General features: G+C 34.3%; 1 protein-coding gene across 2 annotated transcripts in view; it reads right to left on the bottom strand.

The window, feature by feature from the left end:
• The window catches only part of GSK3B (glycogen synthase kinase 3 beta), a 156,399-nt gene that overhangs the window by 94,125 nt on the left and 34,880 nt on the right, over positions 1–27,394 (bottom strand). For both annotated transcript variants that reach the window (XM_081301744.1, XM_081301743.1), the window contains exon 2: positions 1,058–1,251. In XM_081301744.1, the coding sequence (XP_081157870.1) occupies positions 1,058–1,251 (194 nt within the window). The remainder of the gene's footprint in view (positions 1–1,057; positions 1,252–27,394) is intronic.

Here is a 27,394-nt window from a genome sequence, read left to right on the forward strand (position 1 = left end):
GTAGGAAAGTAAATGATAGGTGAGTGATGAAACCATTAGAAGGAAAGAGCAAATCCAAAGGTCTGGAAACCAAGATGAAGGCTTTCTACTGGGTCATAAAAGCTGTCAGTCAGGGTTAGATTGCCAATTTGAAATAATAGTAAACCATTCTAACAGCCAGTTAGCAACAGAGACTAGTGCTTGGGAGAAGTGAGAACTGGAAACAAAAACTTTAGAATTATCAAAAAGCAAAACAAAACTCATTAGAATGTTCTAGACATTCCAGAACAAATAGACACTAGACTGTACTATTTCAGAACAGTGGTCACTTCTTATTTATTTTTATGAACCTTAATGATTAGCACAGTTCTGAATACATGGGAAGCTCTTAGTAAAATACTGCAAAGTGGGAAGAACAGAGAAGAGAAAAAGGCTGCACAGCTCATTAATGGCAAAATCTTATTTGGAGCTCAGGTCTCCTGATCCTTTCCACTATACCACAACACAGAAATGACTTACGAGCTTCCATGCACAGGATTTGGTTTAAGAAACGAAAATAAAGGACAAGAACTGAACTTTGGGGATTTCTGGTTTATAGGGTCAGAAGGGAAAAGAAACCAAAAGACAGCAAAGACAGACAAGAGTTATTGGGGAAATGTAATGGTGTTTCACCATAGATTAAAGGATATTTTTCCTTTAATATAAGGAAAGGAATGCACAGTCAACTGTATCAAATGCACATATGCCACAGCCAGTGTTTTTCTGATACACTAAACCAATGAAGCACAATGCAGGGAAAGGTCACTTTTTTTAGGTTCAAAGTGACCTTTGAACTAAGCAATTTCCCTTTCACAGGATTTTCTATATATAATGCTTCTCATAGCAGTGGTTACAAAAGTATTAATCTTCGATAAAGTTTATTTCTATTAAAATACGTAACTAGAAATAAGTTGCTATAGTTGTTGAGCTGAACAAAAATTAACAGAACAAATGAAATTTGAAGCAAAAGGTACATCTAACCAATAATCTATAATGTATTAAGACAGCAACAAGGTATATGAAATATCAGAGGTATTACCTTAAATCTCTTGTCCTGCAATACTTTTTTGATGGCAACCAGTTCTCCTGAATCACAAAGTTTGGCTTGATATACCACACCAAATGACCCATTTCCGATCACTTTAGTGTCTGTATAGCTGACTTCTTGTGGCCTGTCTGGACCCTGCCCGGGAGTTGCCACCACTGTGGTCACCTTGCTGCCATCCTTGTCTCCTAAAGGAAGAAAGGGATTTAAAAAAAAAAATGAGAACTGTACAGAATTATACTGAGAAAACTGCCCAAATACGCAAAGTAAACTATATTCTTTACTACAAATTAGTTTTAAATGTTTACCTTAGTTTATCACATAAAATTATTTTTTTCAATTATAAGCAATATTTTTCATTCAGTCATTCTATAGACCAGGCTCCATGCTAAGTTTATACACATGACATCTTTTATTGAAAACAAAAATTACGAAGTAGATATACTTCATATATCTAAGTAATGGAAAGAATGTTAAAGATGCCCAGGGTCAAACAGCAAATGGTAGGCTCACAGGGGTCTCCTTATTTTACTTGAAAATATGTGCAACTGAAAGTGCCTACACTCTATTCAGACTACTCTCCCTTTAGGAAGGTAAGGTTTTCAAATTTTGTTTCTCTGTATTTGTTGTTTTAAAAATTAATATAATACTTCTCAGAATATGGTCAGATGGGAAAAAGAATGTTAACTGGGTGCTAATGGATATAAAGCCTAAAAGCAAAATCAAACAGGTTCTAAACTGAGCTCCATTTATAACTGTTCACTGGCTCTAGCTCTGTTTACTATCTTCTCCTTACCTTGTTTGCCTTCTTTCATACCTAGCAGTAATCCAAAGGCTCTCTTCATGTTTAAGAGCCACCTCCTACTTGACTAGGTATAGTTCATATCATCTTGTTCTCTGAATTCTTCAACTGTTCTGAACTGTACTACAGTACCTAGCCTTTAAAGAGCTTTAAGTTGTTCATTTCGTGATTTCAGAATACATACCAGTTCTAGTTCTAGGGACTACAATTATCTTAAAATAGCAATATGTCTCCTGCTTCTTCTCTCCTCTCTGTAAAATCTAAACCCAGTTCTCAGTACAATATAAATCCTTTAGACCTAGTGACTGAACTGCATTTTTTTTCTGTCACTCTTCCATTATTATCAATTTTATTTTCAAAATGCTAATTGAATAATGTACACTAACCTAATGAAAGAAAAAGTAATATAATACTTAAAAAGCACTTTCCCTACCAAAACCAAATTACTGGTTAAATGAAGATACAAAATGTTGTGGCACACTATAATCAGTATTGATATCCATTTAAATTTGAGGAAGTGTTTATCTAAACAAAAGCAATTAAGCAATGTGAGATCAATTTTTTCTTGCTTAAAGATGCTTCATTTCAGACACAAAAGCAATGAGTGAAAGTAATGAGTGACTTCTACATTAGATAACCAAGTGATTTATAGGTAGTTTATATTATAACATGGTCAGCTGTCTTGGGCATTTTTGTCTTTAGTTCCTAAGTAAAACACCCAAAAAAGGTATGATTTAATTAGCACAAATCTAATACCACTTGTGGAAGTGACTCAAATCTTGTCAACACCACTTTTATTTACAACACTATTACATGTGTTTTGAATGCATACAAATCACGGTACAAGTACAAACATAGCAGTTCTCAAAGCTTTCAAATTCTCCCTTCAAGTCTGAATCCTAGAAACCTTTGCTAAAAACCTAGTTTAATCTAATTGAGCTCTAAATTATCATTTTCTATCCCCCCAAACTTTCCTTTATTCATCTTAATTACAACTTTGCAGGTTAGCTATAAATCCTACTAAAAGTCATTTTCTTCCTCATTTAAAAAAATAAACCTTTCTCTTCCTGTACTTTTAGCATTTCTGAAGACAAACTCAGTCTTTTGATCTTAATACTAAATGAAGACATCCAGAAAGGTTAGATCCAAAAATAAAATCCGAAATATTAAGTACATTTTTTTTTGGTGGTGGGGGGGCCCAGGGATTGAATTCAGGGGCATTCAACCACTGAGTCACATCCTCAGCCCTGTTTTGTATTTTATTTAAAGACAGGGTTTCACTGAGTTGCTCAGCACCTAGCATCTGCTGAAGCTGGCTTCTGAACTCATGATCCTCCTGTCTCAACCTCCTGAGCTGCTGAGATTATAGGCATGCACCACCATGCAGGCTTAAGTACATTCTTAAATTCCAATTGTCCCAAAATAGGAAAAAAGCAGCAATGATTTCATACAATCTGACACTTCCCTGATTCATCCAAGTTAAATGCACAGCACCAAAAAAAGAGTTGACAACTTTGAAGTAATATCTCACAAGTCTAACAAAACAAATCATTATCTTAATTAAGGTAAAAGATTTTAAGACTAGCCACTATACTCCACAATTTTAATGGAAAACAAAAACTGTCCACAATACAACAAAAAATTATGCTTTTCTTCTCTATGATGATATTTCAGTAAAGAAGACAGGAACCACAGCTTTGTATTTGCTCCAGTAAGAAAACTAATACAATATAAGCATTTGTAATGACTTTTCCCACTTGAGCCTTCCTATTGTACTTATAAAAACACCTTTACATATCAGAGTTTGAGAACAGCCATAAAAGATAAACATCACAACCCTGGAATTTAATATCTCTTCATTCCAACTTTTACTAAGCCCGGGAAGGTATATCCAATCATCATGATTTCAAACACCCAAAGTACAAATAAAATAATTCTTCTAAAATATTAAAAGTAGACTGGAAAAATAAAATGTTTTACCTACACTGTAACTCAAGTTATTCAGGCGTCTTAATTTTACATTTATTTATTTGGGGGGATATACCCGAGATTGAACCCAGGGGCATTTAATCACTGAGCCATATCCCCAGCCCATTTAAAAAATATTTTATTTAGAAATAGGGTCTCACTGATTTCTAAGTGCCTCGCTAAATTGCTGAGGTTGGCTTTGAACTTACCATCTCCTGCATCAGCTATCCAAATTTCTGGGATTACAGATGTGCACCACCACAACCAGAAGGCTTCTTAACTTTAAACTGAGCCCTGATGTTGACAAGAACCAGTCCTTTCACTCTCTTATATATCTTTGTAGGAATTAAAATATTTACTGGGTTTTCTCTCAAATGATTAGAGAAAACTATAGAGAACAATTATAGGATCTATCTTACTAACATTAAGTGTCTCGCAGTACTAATGGTAAGGTTTTAGTAAAACTACTTAAGTAAAACAACAAATCTATATAATGATTTGTAAGTATTAACTACTATCATTAACTACTATTCAAAAAAAATCTGAACATGTGGGTATCCAAGAGACGAGCATAATGAATATAGAGACAATGTCATAAAAACATGGAATTACTTAGTTTGTGGACAATAAGAGCTAAAAGAATTTAGAATAGCAGGATACACTTGGCTGGACATAATTATCTGGAAAATTTTACAGAATAATAACCTTACCTGTATCCTTAATACATGCACATCATTTACATAGGAGAATGAGAATGACAGTAATGAAGCTGCTCTAATTAAGGGAGGGTGGTTAAAAAAAAAATGGCCTTCAAAAAATGCCACTGTCTTTCAGATACAATAGCAGAGCAGTGAGTTGGCTCGAGGCCCTCTGGTCAGAGGACTCCTGGGATACTCAATTACAATTAGAATCCCTGCTTCTGATATAAATTTCCTGTTTGAATTCTAACACAGAATTATAGCCTCTGCTTCTCATCAAAATAGAGAATCTTAAAGATATAAACCACAATGGAACTCCTCATGAACAATGGAAAGATGGTGTGCAATAAAACAACCTTTTAAAGGACAGAATATCTGGAATACAAGTTTTACAAAAGCCTTAGCAAGTTTAGGCTTATTCCAAAATGATCTGTGCAGCCTAGTTACCAATCTCTCAAACATAGGATTGTACCTGTGAAATAGCTCCTGGTTGTTTTTTTTTTTTTTTTTTTTTAAGTCTTTTGAAGTCACTCTTCAGATCAATCCACCTTGTAATAAACAAATGTAATCATTGTGACATGGATCACAAACATGTGGAGTGAACATCCAAAAATCAAAAGGCCATTTCAAGGATATGTGAGTATTTAGAATGGGGTCTAGCACTGACATTCTAAATTTTATATAAATGATAAATCTCAAAGTTGAATGTAACCTTGCTCTTTTAACAAAACTCTTAATCTGGTGTTTCTTTTCTTACAGAGGCTACCTCTCAAGATTCAGAGCTGAGAAAAAGCAACTGCAGCGCGCTAACCAAAAGACATTCAGGGAATATTAATAAGCCATACTACTGAAACAAATTGAGCAAAGTCATGACGTGGCCCAAGATCTACTCCAGTGACTATGTTATAGGGATCTGAGTCTGCAATGACAACCTCTATAAAATCTTCCTTTACCTCAAAAATCTCTTGTGCGCAAAATACAGAGTTAAAAGTGTGTGTGTGTGTGTGTGTGTGTGTGTGTGTGTGTGTGTGTATGGAAAAACTTAACCAAGAAGGTGAAAGGCCTACAGTGAAAACTGTAGAACACTGAAGAAAGAAATTGAAGAAGACCTCCCATGCTGTTGGGCATGCAGAATTAGTATTATCAAACACAATTTATAAGTTCAATGCAATCCCCATCAAAATACTAATGATATTTCTTATATAACTAGAAAAACCAGTCCTAAAATTCACATGGAAAAATAAAAGACCCAAAAGAGCCAAAACAATACTGAGCAATAAGAGTGCTGATGGCAACACAATACCTGATCTCAAATTATGCTACAGAGCTGGAGCAACAAAACTAGCATAAAAACAGATATTAAGATCAAAAGAAAAGAGTAAGTTACAGAGACAAAATCCATATAGATATAGTCACCTGATTTGACAAAGGTACCAAAAATTAATATTGGAGAACAGATTGCCTCTTTAACAAATGGTACAGGAAAAACTGGATATCCATATGTAGAAGAATGAAATTAGATTCCTATCTTTCACCTTGCACAAAATCAACTCAAAAGTGGATAAAAGACTTAGGAATTAGGGTAGAAACACTGCCACTGCTAGAAGAAAACATAGGGCCAACACTATATCATATAAGTGCAGGCACTGACTTACTTAATAAGACTCCTACAGCTCAAGAAATAAAACAATGAATCAATAAGAGGGTTAGCTTCAAATCAAAAAACTTCTTCTGTACAGCAAAGGTATGAGAGCACAGAGAGGAAGCCTACAGAATGGAAGAAAATTTTTGCCAGATACTCTTCCAGCAGGAGATTGATACCCAGAATACATAAAAAAAATCTTCAAAAATTTAACACCAAAAACAACCCCACGAAATAACCCAATCAATAAATGAGCAAAAGAAAGAACTAAAAAGACATCTTTCAAAAGAAAAATATGCAAATGGAAAAAAGTATATAAATAAGTGTTCAACATCCTTAGCAATCAGGGAAATGCAAGTCAAAACTACACTGAGATTTTATTTCACACCAGTTGTAATACCAATTATCTAGACTACATACAACAAAAAACACTAGCAAAGATGTGGAAAAACAGGAGCGCTCATGCATTGTCGGTTGAACTGCAAATTAGTACAGCCATGTTGGAATACAATTTGGAGATTCCTCAAAAGACTAGGAATGGACCCTCACCATATGACACAGCTATCCTACTCCTTGGTATTTATCCAAAAGAACTAAAATCAGCTTATCCTAGTATATACCAAGGTTTATAGCAGCACAATTGCTAATAGTCAAGTAGATGAATGGATAAGAAAAAGTGTTTTATATTCACAATGAAGTTTTACTCAGTTATAAAGAAGAATGATATTAAATCATTTGCTAACTAATGGATACAAATGGAGAATATTATGCTATGTGAAAAAAGCCAGACTCACAGAGTCAAGGTTGAATGTTTTCACTCATTATATGGAAACAAATTATGTTTCATGCATTCATGAATGTCAAAATAAACTACACAATTATGTAAAACCATAATGTACTAATAAAAACACAAATTTAAAACAATTAAGTTTTTCAGAAGAAGAAACACTGGACACTGTTAATTTTTTTAGGTTTTAAAAATCAAAGTTCAAACTCTTTATCCTAAGCAAATGGTTAAAGAACTTCTATTAAAACAAGATGTTCCCCCCAAAATAGATAAAACTGCTAGAAACTTAAAATGGAACTGAGGTTCACAGAATCAGAATTAGACAATTCTAAAATGAACTTATTCTAGTTATAAAATAACTATTTTATAGAATCTCCAGCCGAGAGCGCAATTGCTTGTGTGCCTTAGAGCAAATGAAATGATAAAGAAACGAAATACCAACCAAGCAGGTAAATCAATTCAATCAATCCTAACAACAACATGATAAAAATTTCAAGGCAATTTCTATGTATCCTTTATGTGATTACTGGGGAAAATAAAACAAAAAAAATTTACTAAATTTCCTTTGGGGGTTAAGAACAGTAAAGAAAAGGAGGGGCAGGGAAAACAAAATGAACAGATATCACACCGAGGCTAGCTTTTGGAGATGCTTATTTCCCTGTTGGATTGCAAGTTCAAAGCCAGTCTCAGCAATGGCAAGGCACTAAGCAACTCAGTGAGACCCTGTCTCTAAATAAAAAACAAAATAGAGCTGGAGATGTGGCTCAGTGGCTAAGTGCCCAAGTTCAATCCCTAGTACCAAAAAGAAAACAGGAATTTACGTTAAAATCTTTAAGTCCTAAATATGCTTATCTACTTAACAAACTTTGCAAATTACAGGATGACAGAAGGGAGAGAGCATATTTAAACATTTTTTAGAAGTTTATACTGATTATCCAAAAACGAGTAAATGGTAAGTATTTAGACTAAACAAACAAGTAATTACTTTTAAAAACTACAATGCTCTGATGCAGTCAATGATCTCACTTCAGGGCAGCATCAATTTTGAGTAGCTACAAATCTAGAAGACAGACAGAAAATAGCTCTCACAAAGCTGCTTTATCTCACTCTAGTCCTTAATAAATTTAACATCGAAATTAATGTTCCACATATTTTCTACTGGACTAGGTCTGGTTTTGGTCTATCACATTTCCTCTTGATCATGAATACTGACTTATGACAACCCAAATCCCCCCAATGTAACAGCTCAGTCAATTCTCTACTTTTCCCTGAAATATGCACCTGATATCCATACCCTTTAATCCAACCCACTATTCCCATAGCATGACATACAAATTATGTACTTTCATAGATGTTTTAAAGTGGGAATTAGCAAGCTAAAACTGCTGTTAAATTTCAAACAGTGGTGAGAAAGGAATGAAAACAGGATTTGTTTTTTCCCAAAAGAGTACTGCTTACTCCGAGTTGGTCCTGTGTGCTTTAACAATTACAAGTGAACAACTAATGTCTAATCCATGAAGGCAACAATCATGTTCATCACACATTTACTGGTGTGTCCCAATTTTATGCCTAGGCACATAGCAAGATGTAAAATAACTGTTCATCTGTTAAGTGAACAAATTTATACAGGCTTCCATTACACCTTAGAAACTATTTAAGATCTAAAAGTCACTGTAATAAGAACACCTTTAAAATGACATAGGACCCCGTGAACACCATTTCAAAAGGATTAATTCAGGAGATAATGCAAAGACAAAGTTTACCTATTTGTCAATTTTCCTTAAGAACAATCCTGATCACCCACAAACAACATATTTATAAAGCACTTTATCACTTAGAAAGTATTTTACATACGTTACCTCATTTTATCCATACAAGAGAACTATGAGGGAGGAAAAAGCAATATGAAACCAAGGAAGAGAAAACTGATGCTCAAAAATTAAGTAAAACTGCTCAAGGTCACATTATAATAGTAAAAACTAAACTTGGGTCATCTAATTCTCCAGTTTACAACATCTTCCAAAGCCTATAAAAATGGGGAAAAAAATGAAGACACTTATATTCCAAAATAAATTAAAAAAAAACCTACCTCAGTTCAAAAGAACCACACATTTTGAGTAAGAGTCTTCACACCTTTTAATATAAACTATAAGAATACCTTTTAAAATAAAAGGGTACATTTCTCCTGAGATATGTCTACATGGAAGACAAATGAACTAAAATAAGTAAAAAGAGAATCAGAATTTCCCTAAGGAAAAATCAAATCAGGAAACTAAATCAAATCAGGGAACTGACAGCAAACTTTTAAGCAACTTGAACAGACCCATCAAAACACAAAGTAATAATCCATGGCTTCACAGCAGCTGCTACTTTTTACAGGAGTAAAGGAAACATTTCCTGTCCTTTGGGGGGGTAGAGGAAGGCAGACAGGTAGCTAGTTTATTCTAAATATGAAACATAATGGGGACTGAAAAAGCAGGGAGGTATAATATCATTATATCACACAGTAGTTTTAGGCATTTCTTATTTCTTTAGCTAAAGAATATTAAATTTGATAAATTCAAAAAGTCTTATCTGAAGACAGGTACAGTGATGCACAGCTGTAATACCAGTGATTTGGGAGCAGGAGGATCACAAGTTCAAATTCAGCCTGGCCACCTTAGTGAGACCTTAACAACCTAGTATCAAAATAAAAAATAAAAAAGACCCTGTATCAGAATAAAAAATAAAAAGGACTGGGGATATAACACTGTAGCAAAGCATCCTTGGATTCAATCCCCACTCAAACAAAATAAATTATATTATTTGCTTAATAAGAATAATAATTTATTAGAGAAAAATAAACCATATAAACATAAAGCTATTTAAATATATTTGGTGTTTGCTGCCAACATCATCAAAGATCAACTCTGAAACAAAAAAAAATAGCATTTTTACTATTTAATTGTTACAATAGAGATAGAGAACCTCCTAACAGCTCTACAAGGATCTCTTCAAATTAACTACGGAAAACAAAACAACCACATAATAAATGACTTAACAACCCCCAGCCCTCGCCCTACAAAAACATACTTTAAACAACCTAGCAATGGCATCTAAATAGGGCAAATACAGGTCCACCTTTCTAGTAAGGAAGAATATTTTTAGAACTGAGTGAATTCACAAAGCAAAGCCACTTAGCCTTTTTTCCCACAAAGCTCTACTAGAAGAAACACTAAGTGAGCTCTACTAAAGAAAGGCCATTGGGATGACGCATTCCTACACCTACAGTGGGTCTACAATAAGGACTTGGTTCCACTGCCACTGTCTAAAAAAGTATGCCTGATCCTCTTGTGGGTCATGAAAGAACACAGTAGGAACTCCACAACAGAGCAGAGCATCTCCCATTGCTTATTCATTACTTGCAATGTCAGAACCAAAGAAGAACATAAAGGTAGGAAATCTGTTTTTCTTCAAAACAGAACTTTCATCCTTGGGAAACACCTACATCCCTAACTTTGCCCTTTCCAGATTGTCTCTTTCGTCTCCCATTAGATATTTCAAATGAAACTGAAATTAATGAGAAGTGAACAGCTTCTAATTAAGCAGACTATTTCTAAAATAGAAAATTAGACATTTTACCATACTATATTTAGAAAACAATGATCATGAGTAAAAACAAAGCATGTAACATGTTTGAATTTTGAAACAAAATCATCTAGGCTAAGAAAGTAAAATGAATTAGTATCACTATTCTTTAAAAGAGAACTATTTTTTACTGAGAATTTCCTATGATACTCTTTGATAAGGTAAAAGGTAGGCCATGAAAATGCCATAGGTAGCTACTGACAAGGGGTGTATATAGTAAAGAAAAGATCCTGGAAATATCTTCTATCCTAAATGTTTTTTACCCAAAAAGCGTCTTGTATTCATATCTTTTGGGGGAACTCGGGGGTCGGGGGGGGGGGGGGAGATCGGGAATTGAACTCAGGGCACCTGGCCACTGAGCCACATCCCCAGCCCTATTTTGTATTTTATTTAGAGACAGGATCTCACTGAGTTGCTTAGCACCTCAAAGACTGGCTTTGAACTTGCAATCCTCTTGCCTCAGCCTCCAGAACCACTGGGACCTACCTATTCATCACCTTCCAGGTTAATACACCCAGTTGAGGTAAGAAATAGAATCTCAAAATAGTGGAAGGAACACCTGGGTTTGGGGAAAGGATTGCACTGGACAGTAACTCTCTTCACCTTACTATTCACCCACAGGTTCCAGAAGAATTCACAGATAGCATTATATTAAAACAAATGACATGGAAAAGCTGCTCAATGAACCATGAGAAAATTTTAAAAAACTGACACAAATATACTACAGAAAAAAACATGCAAAGGCCAGATCAGAAACTTTAACTGGAAGAAAATCTAACAGCAGTAAAGGGTTCCTTCTAAGAGCTAGGTTCAACAGAAAAACTTAAGCACATAAAATAAATAAAACGAGAGTCCAAATATAAGGTAATAAAACAGATAAAAAAGGGAATTTTTTCTGGTCCCTGTATTAGTTTCCCATGGTTGTAGTAACAAACTGCCACAAACTGAATGACTTAAAACAACAAAAATTATACTCTATCAATCTTGGAGAAATCCAGAACCAAGATATCAATAGGCTGCACTCCTGTGGAAACTCAAGCAGAGAATCCATTCCTTGCCTCTTTTAACTTCTGGTAGTATTACTTATGTCCCTTGTGGCTTTATCTTTCCAATTTCTAGCTCTGTGATTAAATCTTTCCTCTTTATGTCTCCTCTCTTTTGTATCTCTAAAAGCATACCTGTCACTGGATGTAATCTAGGATAATCTAGAATTATCTTGATTTCAAGATTCCTAATTTAACTGCAATCTAAAAAAAAAATCACTTTCGAAATAAGGTTGATATTCATAAGTTGCAGGGCTGAATGTCTGAGTCCCCCTTAAAATTCACAGGTTAAGGGCTAGGGATATAGCTCAGAGATAAAAATCACATACCTAGCATGAGTCAGGCCCTGGGTTCAATCGCCACCATTACCCAAAAAAAAAGAAAAAGAAAAAGAAAAAACGGGTTGAAGCCCTAAACCCCAATGGAATTAATGCCCGTGTAAGAATGAATATCAGAGCTTCCTCTCCCCGTCATGTGAGCCAACACTAAGCAGTGACCAACCTGAAGCCAAGGCCTCCCTCCACCAAGACCTGAATCCACTGGCATGTAGGTCTTAGAATTTCCAGCCTTCAGAACTGCTGGAAATACATGTCTGTTGTTTAAAAGCCACCCAGTCCACTTCATTGTGTTATAGGAGCCTGAACTGATCATGACAGGTATCTTCTGAAGGGCCATTTTTCACCCTACCACAGTTCTCAATTCTTGGCTGGACAAATCAATCAAGCAGGGGTTAAGAATCAGGGCAGGGAGCCCCAGGTCCTAATCAGCTTGACAATCACAGGGATAGTAAATAACCAATACTCTACAGTGTTTTGGGTTGCTAAACTATAATATTCAGTAGGTTAGGTATATTAAATGCGTTTGTGATAAACTTTTTAGTTTAAAATATAGTATATCAGCAAGTAATCCCATTGTAAGCTGAGATACATCTACATTCTAAAAAGAAACATTCAGGGTTAACAAGGGATACCATAAAACATAAGTTTTCTTTTTTTGTGGTGTTGGGGATCAAACCCAGGATCTCCCACAGCTAGACAAGTCTGGTATGGCTGAATTACCATCCCCAAAATGTACATGGAGACCTCTCTGTGTGTCTCTGTCTCTCTGTGTACATGTGTAAATTACACACACATATATGCAGAGAGGTTGGGGGGGAGGGTTATTTTGTTTCTGCAATACTAGGGATAGCAACCAGAGCATAACTCATGCTAGGCAAGCACTCTACCACTGAGTTATATCACCAACCCTTTTTATTTTTATTTTCTTTGAGACACAGCCATGCTAAATTGCTCAGGCTGGTCTGGAACTTGTGATCTTCCCTGCTTCAGGTCCCCCAAAAACTGGGATTACAGGCATGTACCACTGGTCCTGGCAAATGTGACTTTTTAAAAGCCTCAAAATTATTTTCCCAAATGAAGTAAAGGATATTAGAAAAAACAATCACTAAATAAAGAAAAAGGTAAATTTGCTAGGGGCAATGAGAAGGTATCTGCTAGAGCAAGAATAGTGAAAGATAAAAGAGTAGGAGAAAAATTAAATTTATAATCTCTAGTAATAGCTCTCAACATATGAGCCAAAGAGTCTCTATAAAAGATTTATAATTGCAAGGGGATCTGCAAATCCATACACAAATCAACCATTATTGGGATATAGGAATAAATATCATACCCTCAAATATATAATACATATTGATTTTTAAATGAGATTATTTGATTAATAAAGTATAAGCAAGAGCAGCAACAACCAAGCTCTGCTTTGTGACCCAGTATTTCCCTTTCTAGAAATGTGGCAAAATAATCAGAAACTCTGAGGAAATAATTGATTTACACAAATGTTCAGTGAAACTCTATGTACAGTATCAAAAAAGCCAATCAAGGCGCTTAGGAGTAAGAAAATTATTAGGTAACTACGATATGCTCACATGAAACAAAATATTAAGCAATCTCAAAGAACATTTATTATTATAAGAAAAATTCATGATACAAAAGTATATGAAAACAGGCTGCAAACTACTATATACTATGTGATCCCAAATGTGAACAAATACTACACAAATACACCAAAAAGCAAACAGAAAACAGGAGTTTTCTCTAGATAGTGAGAATACAGGTAAAGTTTTATTTTCTTTTTTGTACTTCTTCATAATTTCCAAATCATCCACATTGAGCATACGTAATTTGTAAATATAAATTTGCTTAAAGTTCTAAAAATTCTTTCCACAAGTACTTTTGCTATAATTTATTATTTATTCACTGAGTTCTAAGAAATCCAAGTATGTATACAGAACTGTTTAAACTAAAAATTTGCAAATATTTCTTGAACAATATCTCCTTCATTCTAAAATTAAATATAATTGGCATTATGAGGAGATGGATTGAGTCCTCCTCATTCACAGTCAATGTTTAGTTTTCAATTATGCATTGATTCTTGCATTCAGAACAGAAAAGAGTGACAAAATAACTTGGGTGAAGTATGACCTATTATGATGTATGTTTAAAATATTTCCTAAAGGCTTTATCTGTATTCAGATTAAACTGTTATGAATTATCTAACCATTCATTTAAATCTTGAAATAACCAGTGAAGTGTTTTTACTATTTAACAAATGACAGAAGTTGAAGAGGCCTCTTCATACCAAATCTAGAATCTGGTGAAGCAGACTAATTTGCCAAAATCTTGCTCCTCACCCAAAAAATTACTTAGAATTTTCCATACTATGCCACTAAGCCCAGAGATAGCTCCAGGCTACAAGACTTTAACGACTAAAGCTAACACGTCTTATATCCTTGTTTACCTAAGTCTACACCAGAAATGCTAGCCTTATGTTAGACTCCCATTAGTCACTAACTTTCATTCCCCAACTACTCCACATATCCCTTTCGTCTACATCAACTACTCAAACTTACTCCTTTTAAAATGTTTATAATTAGCAAACTCCATCTTCTCACCTTCAGGAAAATATAGCTTTTCTGAAGAAGTTACTTCATAAATTCCACAGAGGTTGATGTTATTTAGTCTCTTCACACATCTCAAGACAATGTCCTCCCTGCTCTCTTTTGCCATTTCAGAAGTATTTTACTCTTTCCAGTCATCCAAAAACCCAACTCACTTGAGGGCCTTCTATGCTGGCTCTTCCTTTGCCTACCTCTAAATGTTGGGAGTTTTCCTGGGCTTGGTCCTTTTTCTTCTCTCTTCTGTCCACATACTCTCCCCAGATTAGTCTATGCATTCCCAGAACTTTAAATACATGTTATTTATTTTATATTATTATCATTAGAGAGCTGTTGGTTCTCACACTTATTTTTTGTACCCCAGACCACTCTTTTGACTTTTTAGAGATTCAACTTCTCACTTTAGAGTTACCCTTGTCTATCTCATTTCTCTGATTAAAACTCTTCAAGGGTTTCAACATATACCATAAGACTCCCACAAAATCTGGTTTCATTCTCATCTCATACCATTCTTTCCTTGGTTACTATACATTCTGTACACTGTTTCTTTAAACTTAGTAAATACACAAAACTCCTTGCTACCTCATCTATGGAATGAAAACCAAGACTTTTTTCTTTTAATTTTTTTTTATGAATTACTACATTCTTAACCCACCAAAACCCACTTAACACTGGTTAAATAGCCCTCAGTACCAAGAGGATAAGCCTGAATATTGTGCCCAAGCAGCAGAACCCTCTAGTGAAGAAAGGCTGAGGATATGAAAATAAGGTAAGGGCTCATTCAAGTCTGTGGGTAGCCAAGACTCTTGTTATGTCACCTCCTAAGCCTTTCTGCCATGTTCCCAAACTCAAGTATTTACCAAAGTTGTGGAGGGACAGAGAATGAAATGAAACTAGAAGAGAAAACTCTCAACAATAAGTACAGTGCTGGGCATGTTATATTTTGTATTTCACTTATCATCATCCTTTGTTTCACAGGGAGTATTTATATAAGTCTATATATATGTCTGCAGTTTTTGCTACAATTTTTTGTATACAGTAAGAGCTCAAATATTTATTAGATGAATTAATAAAATGATGAATGAATGAATGAGCAAAATGATTCAAGTACCGATTTTTCTTAACCACTCCAAACTACAAAGATTATTTCTCCCTCTGGATTCACACTGACTGTCTCTTCCTGTGCTGTCCAACACAACAGTCATTATAGGAGGCTATTAAACACTTGAAAATGGCTAGTTTGAATTGAAATGTGCTGGAATGCATAAGATTTTGAGGACTTAGTAAGAAAAAAAGAATACAAAATATCAATAGTTTTTAAGTAGATTTCTTGCTGAAATGGTAATATTTTTTAGATACAGGGTTAAACCAAGTACATTAACTTCATCCATTTCTTTTAGTTTTTATTCTTTTACTGCATGTACAAAATAATAGGCTTCATTGTGACAATTCCATACATGTACATAACATACTTTGGTGGTATCCATTTCACTTTTACCCTCTCTTTCCTCCTCACCTCCCACCTCTGGGTCCCCCTTCCTTTTCCCTAATAGTCCTTTCTACTTTTACATCATCTTTTTTCCCTTCCCCATGAAGAAAACACATGTGATACTTGTCTTTCTGGATCTGGCTTATTTAGGTTAATATGATAATATCCAGTTCCATCCATTTTCCTTTTCTCATTCTTCTTTATGACAGAATAATACTCCATTGTTTACATATACATTTTCTTTATTCATTCATCAACTTGATGGTTATCGTGCACAGTGCTGCAATAAACATGAGTACACAGGTATCTCTATAGTACACTGACTTTGATTCATTCAGGTATACACATAAGAGTGGTACAGCTGAGTCAAATAGTAGTTCTAAATTTTAGTTTTCCTTAGAATGTAGGGTTCATACTGTTTTCCATAACATTTAATTTTTAAGTTACTGCAGTATTTTTTTGTGTCTCAATGTTCCAATGTTAGCAGTTTATTGGGAGGTTGCAGAATCTTTAAGATGTGGGGCCTACTGAGAGATATTTGAGTCATTGTGGGTGGAAGTAAGACATACACTAGTAGGTATTAATGGAACCCAGTCTCTTCCTTTCTTTCATTTCCCTGCCATAAGGTGAGCAATTTTGCTCTGCTACATACTCCTACCATGACATGCCACCAGAGACCTGTGTGGGGACACACTAGAATCGTAGGCTGAAACCTCTAAAACTGTAAGCCAAAATAAGTATTTTCTATAGAGTTCTATCCTTATTCTACTTTTGATTGTCTCTGGTATTTGTTATAGTGTCAGAAAGCTAGCTAACATTGTGGCTATTCGAAAATTTTAGTCATATACGTGGCTTTCAATATATTTCTATTGAACAGCACAAATGTATACCACCCATTTGGCAACTTATATATTTGTATTTGATAGCTTCTCTTGTGTTATTTGCTTAAATATTCAAATACGTGTTTCCTTAGAATGTAGGGTTCATAAGCCTTGTAAAATAACAATATGAATTGTATGCACTATTTGAAACAACTTTAAGTTATAATTCATGTAACATATAGTTTACTCACCTAATATGTACATTTCAATGACTTTTAGTATATGCACAGGCTTGTACAACCAGCACCCCAATCAATTTCAGAACATTATCATCATACCTAAAAGAAACTCTGCCCCTCATAATGGTCATCTCCTAGTCCTTCCATCTCACTAGCCCTAAGGCAACATGAACCTATTCTGTGTCTCTATGGAATTTGCCTATTCTCAACATTTCATATGAATGAAATCATATAAAATGTGGTATTTTGTGATTGGATCCTTTCACTTAGAATGTTCCAGGTTCATCCATATTGAAATACAGTTCATATGATTCATTTCTTTTGAAATATTACTCCTTTGTACAGGAATACAACATTTTGGCTCCCATTCATTAGTTGATCAACATTTGGGCTCTTTCTATTATGGGCTATAATGAATAATGTGGCTATGAACATTTGTATAGATGCAAATACAGGTATAATACCTAGGAACAAATTATTGGATTATACGGTAACTATGTGTAATCATTTGAGGAACAACCAGATTGTTTTCCAAAGCTGTTGTATCATTTTACATTCTACCCCTGGTGTTTGAGAGTTCCAACTTCTCCAAATCCTCACATATATTTATTACAACTTGTCTTTATTATCCTAGCCATCCTGGTGTATGTTAAGTGGTATACTGTGGATTTGACTAAGATTTCTGTGATGACTAACAACCTTGAACACTTTTTCTTGACCTTACTTTTTTCATAGAAATGTCTATATATGCAAAATGGATTAAAGACCTAAATACAAGAGTTAAAACTATAAAATCCCTAGGAGCAAATGTAGGAGTAAATAATTGTTCATGATCTTGGACTTGGCAAATCCACAGTGGCTTTTAGGTGCAATACATCACACACATAAGCAACAACAAAAAATTAGACAAATGGGATGTTAGGAAAAATAAAAACATTTGTGCTTCAAAACACCATTACAAAAGAGAAGAAATAGTCAACAGATGAACAGAAAGTACCTACAAATCATGAATCTTATAAAGAACTTGTATTTAGAAGATAAAAAAATGATTGCAAATCATTAACAAAAAGACAATTCAATTAAAAAATTTGGCATAGTCCAGGTGTGATACAACATGCCTAAAATCCCAGATTCTTGGGATGTTAAGGAAGAATTGCAAATTTGAGGTCTGCCTGGGCAACTTAGCCAGAACCTGTCTTAAACAAAAAAACAAACCAAAACAATTGTTTCCTTAACTCGTTAGTACTGTATAAATATACAATTAATTTTTATACCCTGATACTACACATCTTGCAAGTAGAGACAGCTTTACTTCAACCTGGATGCCTTTTGTTTCTTTACCTGCCTAATTGCTCTGGCCAGAATGTCTAGGACAATGCTGAACAAAAATGGTAGAGTTCTATCCTTATTCTACTTTTAATCTTCTGAGGGAAGCAATAAAATATACTCATTTACCATTAAGTAAATATTAGGTCAGGGTTTTTGCATAGCTGGTCTTTATCAGACTGAGATTCCTTATCTTCTATTCCTAGATTATTGAATATTTTTATCATGCATGGAATATACTTTTCAGTATCTTTGTATTCTATACAACATGTGGTTCACTCATGCATCAGGTACAAATTACCAAAGAAAGTCTTATGAATTTTTTAACAAAAAAAATATAAATACCAGTTTATTTTAATAATTCAGAAGATATTTTCATTAAGAATAGTTATGATATTAAATTAAGTCTGACCACTAGTTTTTATTGTTGTTTCATTTTTAAGATCGTCAGGATATCACCAATTAACATATCCTAAGTGAAGGTAGTACCACGACTCATTTAATAACTAAATGATTCTAAGAGGAAAAATGAATTTAAAAAGAATCCATGCCACCAAGCACTTTTAGGAAAGGCGCTGGTTACATAGAGATCAAAATAATACTATATTGCAATAAATGTTTTAGAAATCACTATTAGTCATGTCTACAAGTTTCTAAACACAAAAATATAATTAGCCTATAAAATTTGCTTTAAGTGACAAAACCCAAGCACTGTTATAATTTAGTAGGAATAAGAGAACATTTCTTATCAGTGCATTACACAATTATCATTTCAATATCCTGTTTCCTAAACACAAAATGCTGATTATGGAGAAGCACACAGATAACCCTTATTATTATTACCCTAAAGAACTGTTTTAGCCCTCTGGCCTACCAAGCTCTAACCTGAAAAACAGACAAATGTTTCCTAATTATACTACTAGTGTTTCCACCATCTACTCTTTGGAAGAAAGGATAGAAGAGTAACAAACGAAAATAGTAACTTTAAAATAATAGGTTATCCATAGCAATTAAAAATTATGTGCTTCTTCATTCAGCAGTTCTGTGGCATATAGGAGAAGTAAAGACACATTTCCTAAAGAACTCTCTCTTTGAGAGAGAGAGAGAGAGAGAGAGAGAGAGAGAGAGAGAATTTTTTAATATTTATTTTTTAGTTTTCGGTGGACACAACATCTTTATTTCATTTTTATGTGGTGCTGAGGATCGAACCCAGCACCCCGCGCATGCCAGGTGAGCACACTACCGCTTGAGCCACATCCCCAGCCCCAAGAACTCATGCTTTTACTAGAGAGGAAATTAAAATGAAACCTTAAAAAAAATTTTAAATTCATAAGCAAGCATATAGTACATATCATATGCAAAAAAATAAAAGTTTATAAAGCACAAAACTCTCCTTTATGATCATCTTAAACATAATCTTTAGTCTTGAGCTATCTAATGTTTATTGGTTTTAGAAAATGCTGGGTATTTAGAATACAATAATTTCTTTTTTATACTTTATGTTTTATAGATTGGTAGTGTTCTAAGTCAGTAAAACTCCCTTATGTAAATCTTAGAATGCATCAATAATGGCAGAAATAGTCCAAATAAACTGTTATTCTTGTTTAGATTAACACCACCATTATTTCCCTAGAATACATTGTAGAGTATAAAAAAAATTACAGGGATTGGTGAATTAAAAGTATATAAAACATCTGAAGGGTTCTTTATTATCAGTAACCTTTTATAAATATAACATATGCAAGATATTATATTACATGCTTCATATTACATATTTTTCATTTAACCTAAGAATACTTTTCATACATGAAGAAACTGGGACACAATTCAGTAACTTATCTAGGACCACAGCAAGTTAATAAGCAAATGCAGAATCTGAATAAAAGAACTGGCCTATCCCAGAGGCCTAACTTTTTCAACATGCTATTTCCTGTTAAGCTACTTTTAAAGGCATACTACATTGGGAGGCTGAGGCAGGAGCACAATTCAAAGCTAGCCACAGCAACTTAGCAAGGTCCTAAGTAACCTAGCGAGAACCTGTCTCAAAAAAAAAAAAAGATGGGTGGGGTGGGCTGGGGATGTGGCTCAGTGGTTAAGCAACCCTGGGTTCAATCCCTGGTACCCACCCATCCCCCACAAAAAGGCAAAATATAAAGTCAAAAATTAATTATGATAATCCTAGGTTCTTATTTGATTTTAATTATTGTAATTTATGCTTAGCTTGAAACATGCTGCTAAAAAGGAACATCAAAAGGCATGACAGTCTTTTTGAAAAATGGTACTGGAACAACCAGACATCCACATTCAAAAAAATGAATAAACAATAACCTTAACACCAAAATTAAGGCAAATGCACAAAAATTCATTCAAGATCTATCAAAAACTTAAAGGAAACATAAAACTTAACATAGGAGAAAGTATAAAACTTAACTTAGGAGTACCCTTGATTTGAGTGATGGCTTTTTAGATACATTAAAATGACCCATGAAAGAAAAATGTTGAGCTTCACTAAAAGTAAGAACTTTGGTTCTTCAACAGTTAATCAGAATGAAAAACCAACAGATTGAGAAAAAAAAATTTGCAAAATACATATAGGATAAAGACTTGTATCCAAAATATACAAATATCTCATAAAACTCAATAAGAATTAAAAACGAGCAAGAAAGACACCTCACCAAAAAAAAAAAAAAAATACACAGATGGCAAATAAGCACATGAAAAGATGCTAAACATTGTATGTCATATGTCACTCTTATCAAAGACCTTCATGTCATTGATATATCTTGAGTGAATTTTTGTGTGTTTGCCTTAATTTTGGTGTTAAGGTTATTGTTTATTCATTTTTTCAAATGTGGATGGCTCCTTGTTTCAGTACCATTTTTCAGTGTTTTTTGTGAGGACATGTTTTCAACTCACATGGGTAAATACCAGTGAGTACGACTGCTGGATTATACAGTACGACTATGTTTCCCTTTGTGTGATACTGCCTAACTATCCACCAAAATGGTTGTACAGATTATACAGCAGCTTTAGTCATATTTACCAAAAAGAGTAAGCAACCATTATGTCCTTCAATAGGTAAACAAACAAATAACCATGGTACATCCATATTAGTCAGGGATTTTTAAAACATTAAGTAGCAAGCCAAGTAAAGGCATAGAGGAACATTAAATGTATATTGCTAAGTAAAATAATCAAGTTTAAAAATGCTATATACTATAAGATTCCACCACATACATTCTTGAGAAGACAAGAACACAGAGTAAAAAGTTCAGTGGTTATCAAGGGAATGAGGAGTAGCAAATAGGTAGAGGATGGGCTTTTAGCAGTAGTAAAAGTATTCTTCATGATACTGTAATAATTAATACATGGTATTATCTATGGTCAAAACCCACAGAATAATAACAACAAAAAACATGGGTCCTAATGGCAATAATGAATAATAAACTATGACTTTAGTTTAAATAATAAAGTATCAATATTGGTTAATCAATTATAAAAAAAAGTACCACACCAATGCAAGGTATCAATACTACGGAAGAAATGAGTTGGAGATGGGATTATATAGGGACACTATGTACTTTCTGTTCACCTTTTCTGAAACCTAAAACTGATCCAGAATTAGTCTGTTAATTTAAAAGAAAGGAAAAATAAGAAAGACAAGGCATGCTAACACAATAGTTCCAAATCACAACAGAATGTATCAGTTGGAAAGTTTATTATTAAAATTTTAAGGGAGAAGAGTGGTTCAAGTTTATTGTTTTGTTTTTGTTATCTCTTTATACATCTAGGTCTCACCCCCAAACCTCGTAAAAATGAATAATTTGGAGTTGTGATTCTAGTATATGTATGTTCATAAAGAACCCCCAGGCGATGCTGTCAACATGATGCAAAATAGACAGGTAATTCTGAGATAAATAAACTGGTTTGACTGTTGATATGTACGGACTAGAATGTAACTTCTATGAACCTCAGTTTCCTCAAATGTAAAATGACAGGGTTAAACTTGACAGATGGAAGCATGAATCAGAATTATAGGGTACTTTCAACTCAAAATTTCTTTCTCTGCTACATAAGTTTGAATAAAGCAACTTCTGGGTTACAGGTTTAGCTCAGTGGCAGAGCACTCACCTAGCATTCAGGAGGCTCTCTGAGTATGATCCTCAGTAGCAGCAGCACCACCACCACCACCACTACCACCTCCAACAACAACAAAAACTACTTCTAAGCCCAAACCTCTTTATGTATGTATCTTAAGCTTCATAAAGATGAACAAACAGAATTCTCATTGTTTTCCACTAAGGTGTTACAAAATACCTATAATCTATAGCCAATGTGTCTCATAAATAATTATGAAATTTCCCATGACAATTTTCTCTCCACGATGAGCATTTAATCTTTTGGAACTGCTTGAGGTATACAAAAAGATCATTAAGAGTATAAATTGGGCTGGGGTTGTAGCTTAGTGGTAGAGTGCTTGCCTGGCATGTGTGAAGCATTGGGTTCAATCCTTAGCACCACATTACAAGTAAATAAATAAAATAAAAGCATTGTGTCCATCTACAACTAAAAAAAAATATTTTTAGAGTTAAATTAAGAATCTGAAAAAACTATAAGAAATGAGATATTCTCAAGAAAGCAATCCAATAGGCTGCCATTATTTCTCAAGTGGTAGCAACTTTCTAGTCACATGAACAAGAAACAGAACAAACTAAACCCAAATGCCAGCACAGTTCAATTTTCTTGTCATAAAATTGGTATAAGTATCATGTTAAAAAAAAAAAACAACTTCATCACAGAAAACTAAGATGAATTATCTGTCCTCAAATACTAAACTAGCAACTGTATACCAGAGAACATAACAGATAACTGAGTATTTTTCAATTTGTTTATTCAACTGATATTTGAACATATACTTTATGTCAGGCACTATGCTGAGCAATGGTAAGCAAAGCCAGATTTATACTCCAGTCGAGAAGACAAACTAATACAAGTCAACTTGAAACAAAATAAAGCATAGTAAAGATTGGGATATTTCTCGTGAGAGGGGATGGACAAGAAAGCTTTCTGGATTAATGATTACAATGTTCTGTGCTTAACTTGATTTAGGTGATGGTATATACATTGAGCAGTATACAATGAAGTATACATGAGCTATATCCTAAGTGTTTTTTAATTCTGCTACAGGAAAAAAAAAAAGGCAACACCTAAAGACCAATCTCACCCAGCTCCTATGATGATTTACCCTTGGTTACCACAATTATTAATACTTTCCAGATATAAAAACTTTATATCCTCAAGGGCAATATAAAAATGAAACAAACCACATACAATTTTGTTTCACTAGATATTTAACTTTCCAATTGTAATGCACTTGTTTTGTTACCCCCAGTTTTGTTTAAATACAACCATTTAATAAGCACCTACTAGATACACTGTACTTCTTGTATCAACTTCTAGAAAAACGTAAAAATAGAACAATGCTAAAAAGGAGTCCTTCAAATAATGACAATAAATATAAAGCAGGATATATGTGTCTTAAAGAAAAAACTACTTTTAACCATTTAGCATTTTTTAATTTTCATTGCTGAACTAAACCGGAGTTTCTATTAGAGGGGATGAGAAAGAATGCAAGAACTGCTCACTTGAAATTGTTCCATGTTCATTTCAGAAAGTCCAGTGTAGTTAGTAAGAGTATATATTCTGGAGTTAGTCAGCCTAGGTCAAATTCTGGCCTCTAGCACTTACTAGCTGTATTATTTTAGCCAAGTTTATTTTCGTTTCCTATGCCTCAAGTTCCTCATCTGCAAAATGAGGAAAATAGGATCTTCTCTCATATGATTGTTATGAGAATTAAATGAGTTAATTATATGTACCATGCTTAGCATATAAAAAACACTATATGTTTGTTGTTGCTGCTGCTACTAGTAGCAATCTTACCAGTGGTTCCTAAGTACCACATAAAAGCAAATTAACACAGTATCATCTGGGTATAATTCCAGCTTGGATCTGGAATGCTCCCCAAAGGTTCATGCATTGAAGTTTTGGTCCACAATGAAGCAAAGTTCTAAGGTGAAGTTTGGGCAAAGTGATTGGATTATGAGGGACTCAGATCTGATTAGCAGATGAATCCATTAATGGATTCATAACTGAATGGACTAATGGGAAGAGGTTGAAGCTATAGGAGTTGGGGCCTAGTTGGAGGAAACAGGTCACTGGGGAGGGTGGGTGTCCTTGGAAGGGTGTAATCTGGTCCCAGCTCCTTCCTCTTGTGTGCTTGCACATTTTCTCTCTCTCCCTCCCTCCCTCCCTGCCTCCCTCCTGATGCCATGAGATAAACAGCTCTACTACACCCTCTCCACCATAATGCACAGCCTTGCCACAGGCTTAAGAGCAATGAAACCAGCTGACTATAGCCTGAAACCTCTGAAATAGCAAAAATAACCTTTTCCTCCTTTAAATTACTTTGCCCAGGTATTTTTTTATGGGGCAACAAAAAGCTAACTAACATGTCCAGTAAAGAAACAGTATAGACAGCCAACAGCTAATGGCAACAGTTACATTCCATTGATGCTCTCACTTATAGCTAAACTAACTCAGTACTTTCAGAACAACAATACCCTACAATAATGCATCCGTTTAGCACATTCCATCTAAATTGTTCCTTATATATGCACTATACAGAACAGATTTTAAGATGCCTAGTGGATAGCTCAAAATATTCAATGACAGTGAATCATATTCCCAATACAAAAGAAAAAAATGACATCTAAGAACCACAAGGGGAGAAAGTTAGTAATTAAGTTAGTACTTAAGTAGTTAAAGAATCAAGTTCCATTCCATTAAGTAGTTAAAGAATCAAATGCCACTGAATGGAATAATTCCAGATTATTCCATTCAATAATCTGGAATGTCAGATTTCCTAGGAGGATTACATAAGAACATGTGCTTATCTAGATGTCTGTCTTAGATAATTCAACTCTTTCTAAAAAGAATTTTTGTGCCACTTTACTAGATGACAATTTGAATCAATAATTTAACCAACATCTGTACCTACTGGGGATTCAGCATTTCTCTTGATGTAATCAGAGGATATAAAAGTTGTCTAAGATTTAATTCCTGCTTTTACAATCTAGTTTAAAAGAGTCCAACACAAAAGCAATCTATTCATTCAGTCAACAAATACTTCCTGAAGGAGTATTCAATGCCTGACACCAAGAATGATACTGGTTGGTTTTAAAGTCTCCTAGGAGAATACTGTCAAATGGATAAAACTGCACATTGGGTATATAAAGTAAAACAAAATTTGTAGATGATTTGAAGGAAGCAAGGAAAAGGGAATAATCTGGAATGTCAGATTTCCTAGGAGGATAACGTGCTCGATTTTGAGAAACAGATAAGTTAACCAGAAAGAGAAGAGACAGAAGAACATTTCAGGCAAAGTAGTAAGCACATACAAGCCATCAGGATGACTGCTCAAGAAGAAAATACTCTGAGTAGATGGGCAGGGATCTTATGTCACGATAAAGGCCTTAAATTTTGTAAAAATATATATTAAAGATTCATATGGATTCTTCTGGATGTTCATCTTAAGTGGATAAGGGTAGACAAGACTAGATACAGAAAATCAATAATATTCCAAAGGAAGGCAAAAATTTTCTGTAAAGGTCCAGACTAGTAAATATTTCAGGCTTTACAGGTCACACGGTCTCTGTCATAACTACAAAATTCTCCTTTTATAGCATAAAAACAACCAAATAAATACATAAACTAATGAACAAAGCTGTATTCAAGTAAAATTTGATCCATGAAAACAGGTACTGACCTTATTTGGCCCTGTGAGCTATGGTTTGTGAAACTCTAGTCTAAGCAATGTGTAGTCTTCTAAGTACAGAGTATAGAAATGAAGAGAAATAGATTCCAGAGATATTTAGGGGGTAAACTTGAAAATGACTAGATGCAGAGAAAAGGTACAAAGAGGAAACAACTCTTGACTCCTACAAACAAAGCCAGGGATGTCTATGGATAAAATAGTGCCATTTATCAAGAAAGAAAAGACAATGGTGATGTTTCATCTTGTTTAGGGAAGGACAGAGATGAGAGAAGAAAAAGTCTATTTATTTTTTAAGTATTTTCTTAGTTGTAGATGGACACAATATCTTTATTTATTTATTTTTAGTCGTGCTGAGGATAGAACTCAGTGCCTCATATGTGCAAGGTAAGTGCTCTATCACTGAGCTACAGCCCCAGCCCAAATTATTTCTATTTTAAGATGCACAGTATAAGCTAGTTACTGGACATCCAGCTGGTAATTGCAGAAGGTCTGAAATTCTGAAGAGATTGGGGTTAGAAATCTAGATTTGGTAACTAAAGTGGTTAAGGTCAGCCACGGAGGAAGACGGTGGGTAAAGTTAGAACAAAGGACTGAGATAAAAATATAAACATTTAAATGGGGATGTGAGGTGATCTGCAGGGAAGACTGAGAGGAAACAATCTGAGAGAGAATTTTCAGCAGAGTGCAATGGTAATGGTCACTATAGCTAAATTGAACTGCAGATTATAATCTTCATGAGTATGAAATTAGTGAGCCAAACACAGAAGTCTAGTAGGACTTAGGATACTCTAAGCACGAAGAACATTAAAACAAATGAACAGTGGTTAAAAACAAATAATAGCCCAGAATAAGTAAACTGATAGGAACAGGAAGCTGATTGGTGGTTACCAGGGCTTGGAGGAAGAATAGGCAGTTTTCTTTGGGGGTGCTGAAATGTTCTGGAACCCAATAAAGGTAGTATACGTATACTGTGAATCTACTAGATGCCACTGTAATTTAACTTTTAAAAGGTTAATGTTTTATGTACATTTCACCTCAAATTAAAAAATAATAATAATATAATAATAATAACAATAATAATAAAGCAGTGGGCAAGCCAGAGAAC

The sequence above is a fragment of the Spermophilus citellus genome, assembly GCF_964194105.1.
Source record: "Spermophilus citellus genome assembly, chromosome: 7".
Classification (NCBI taxonomy): domain Eukaryota; kingdom Metazoa; phylum Chordata; class Mammalia; order Rodentia; family Sciuridae; genus Spermophilus; species Spermophilus citellus.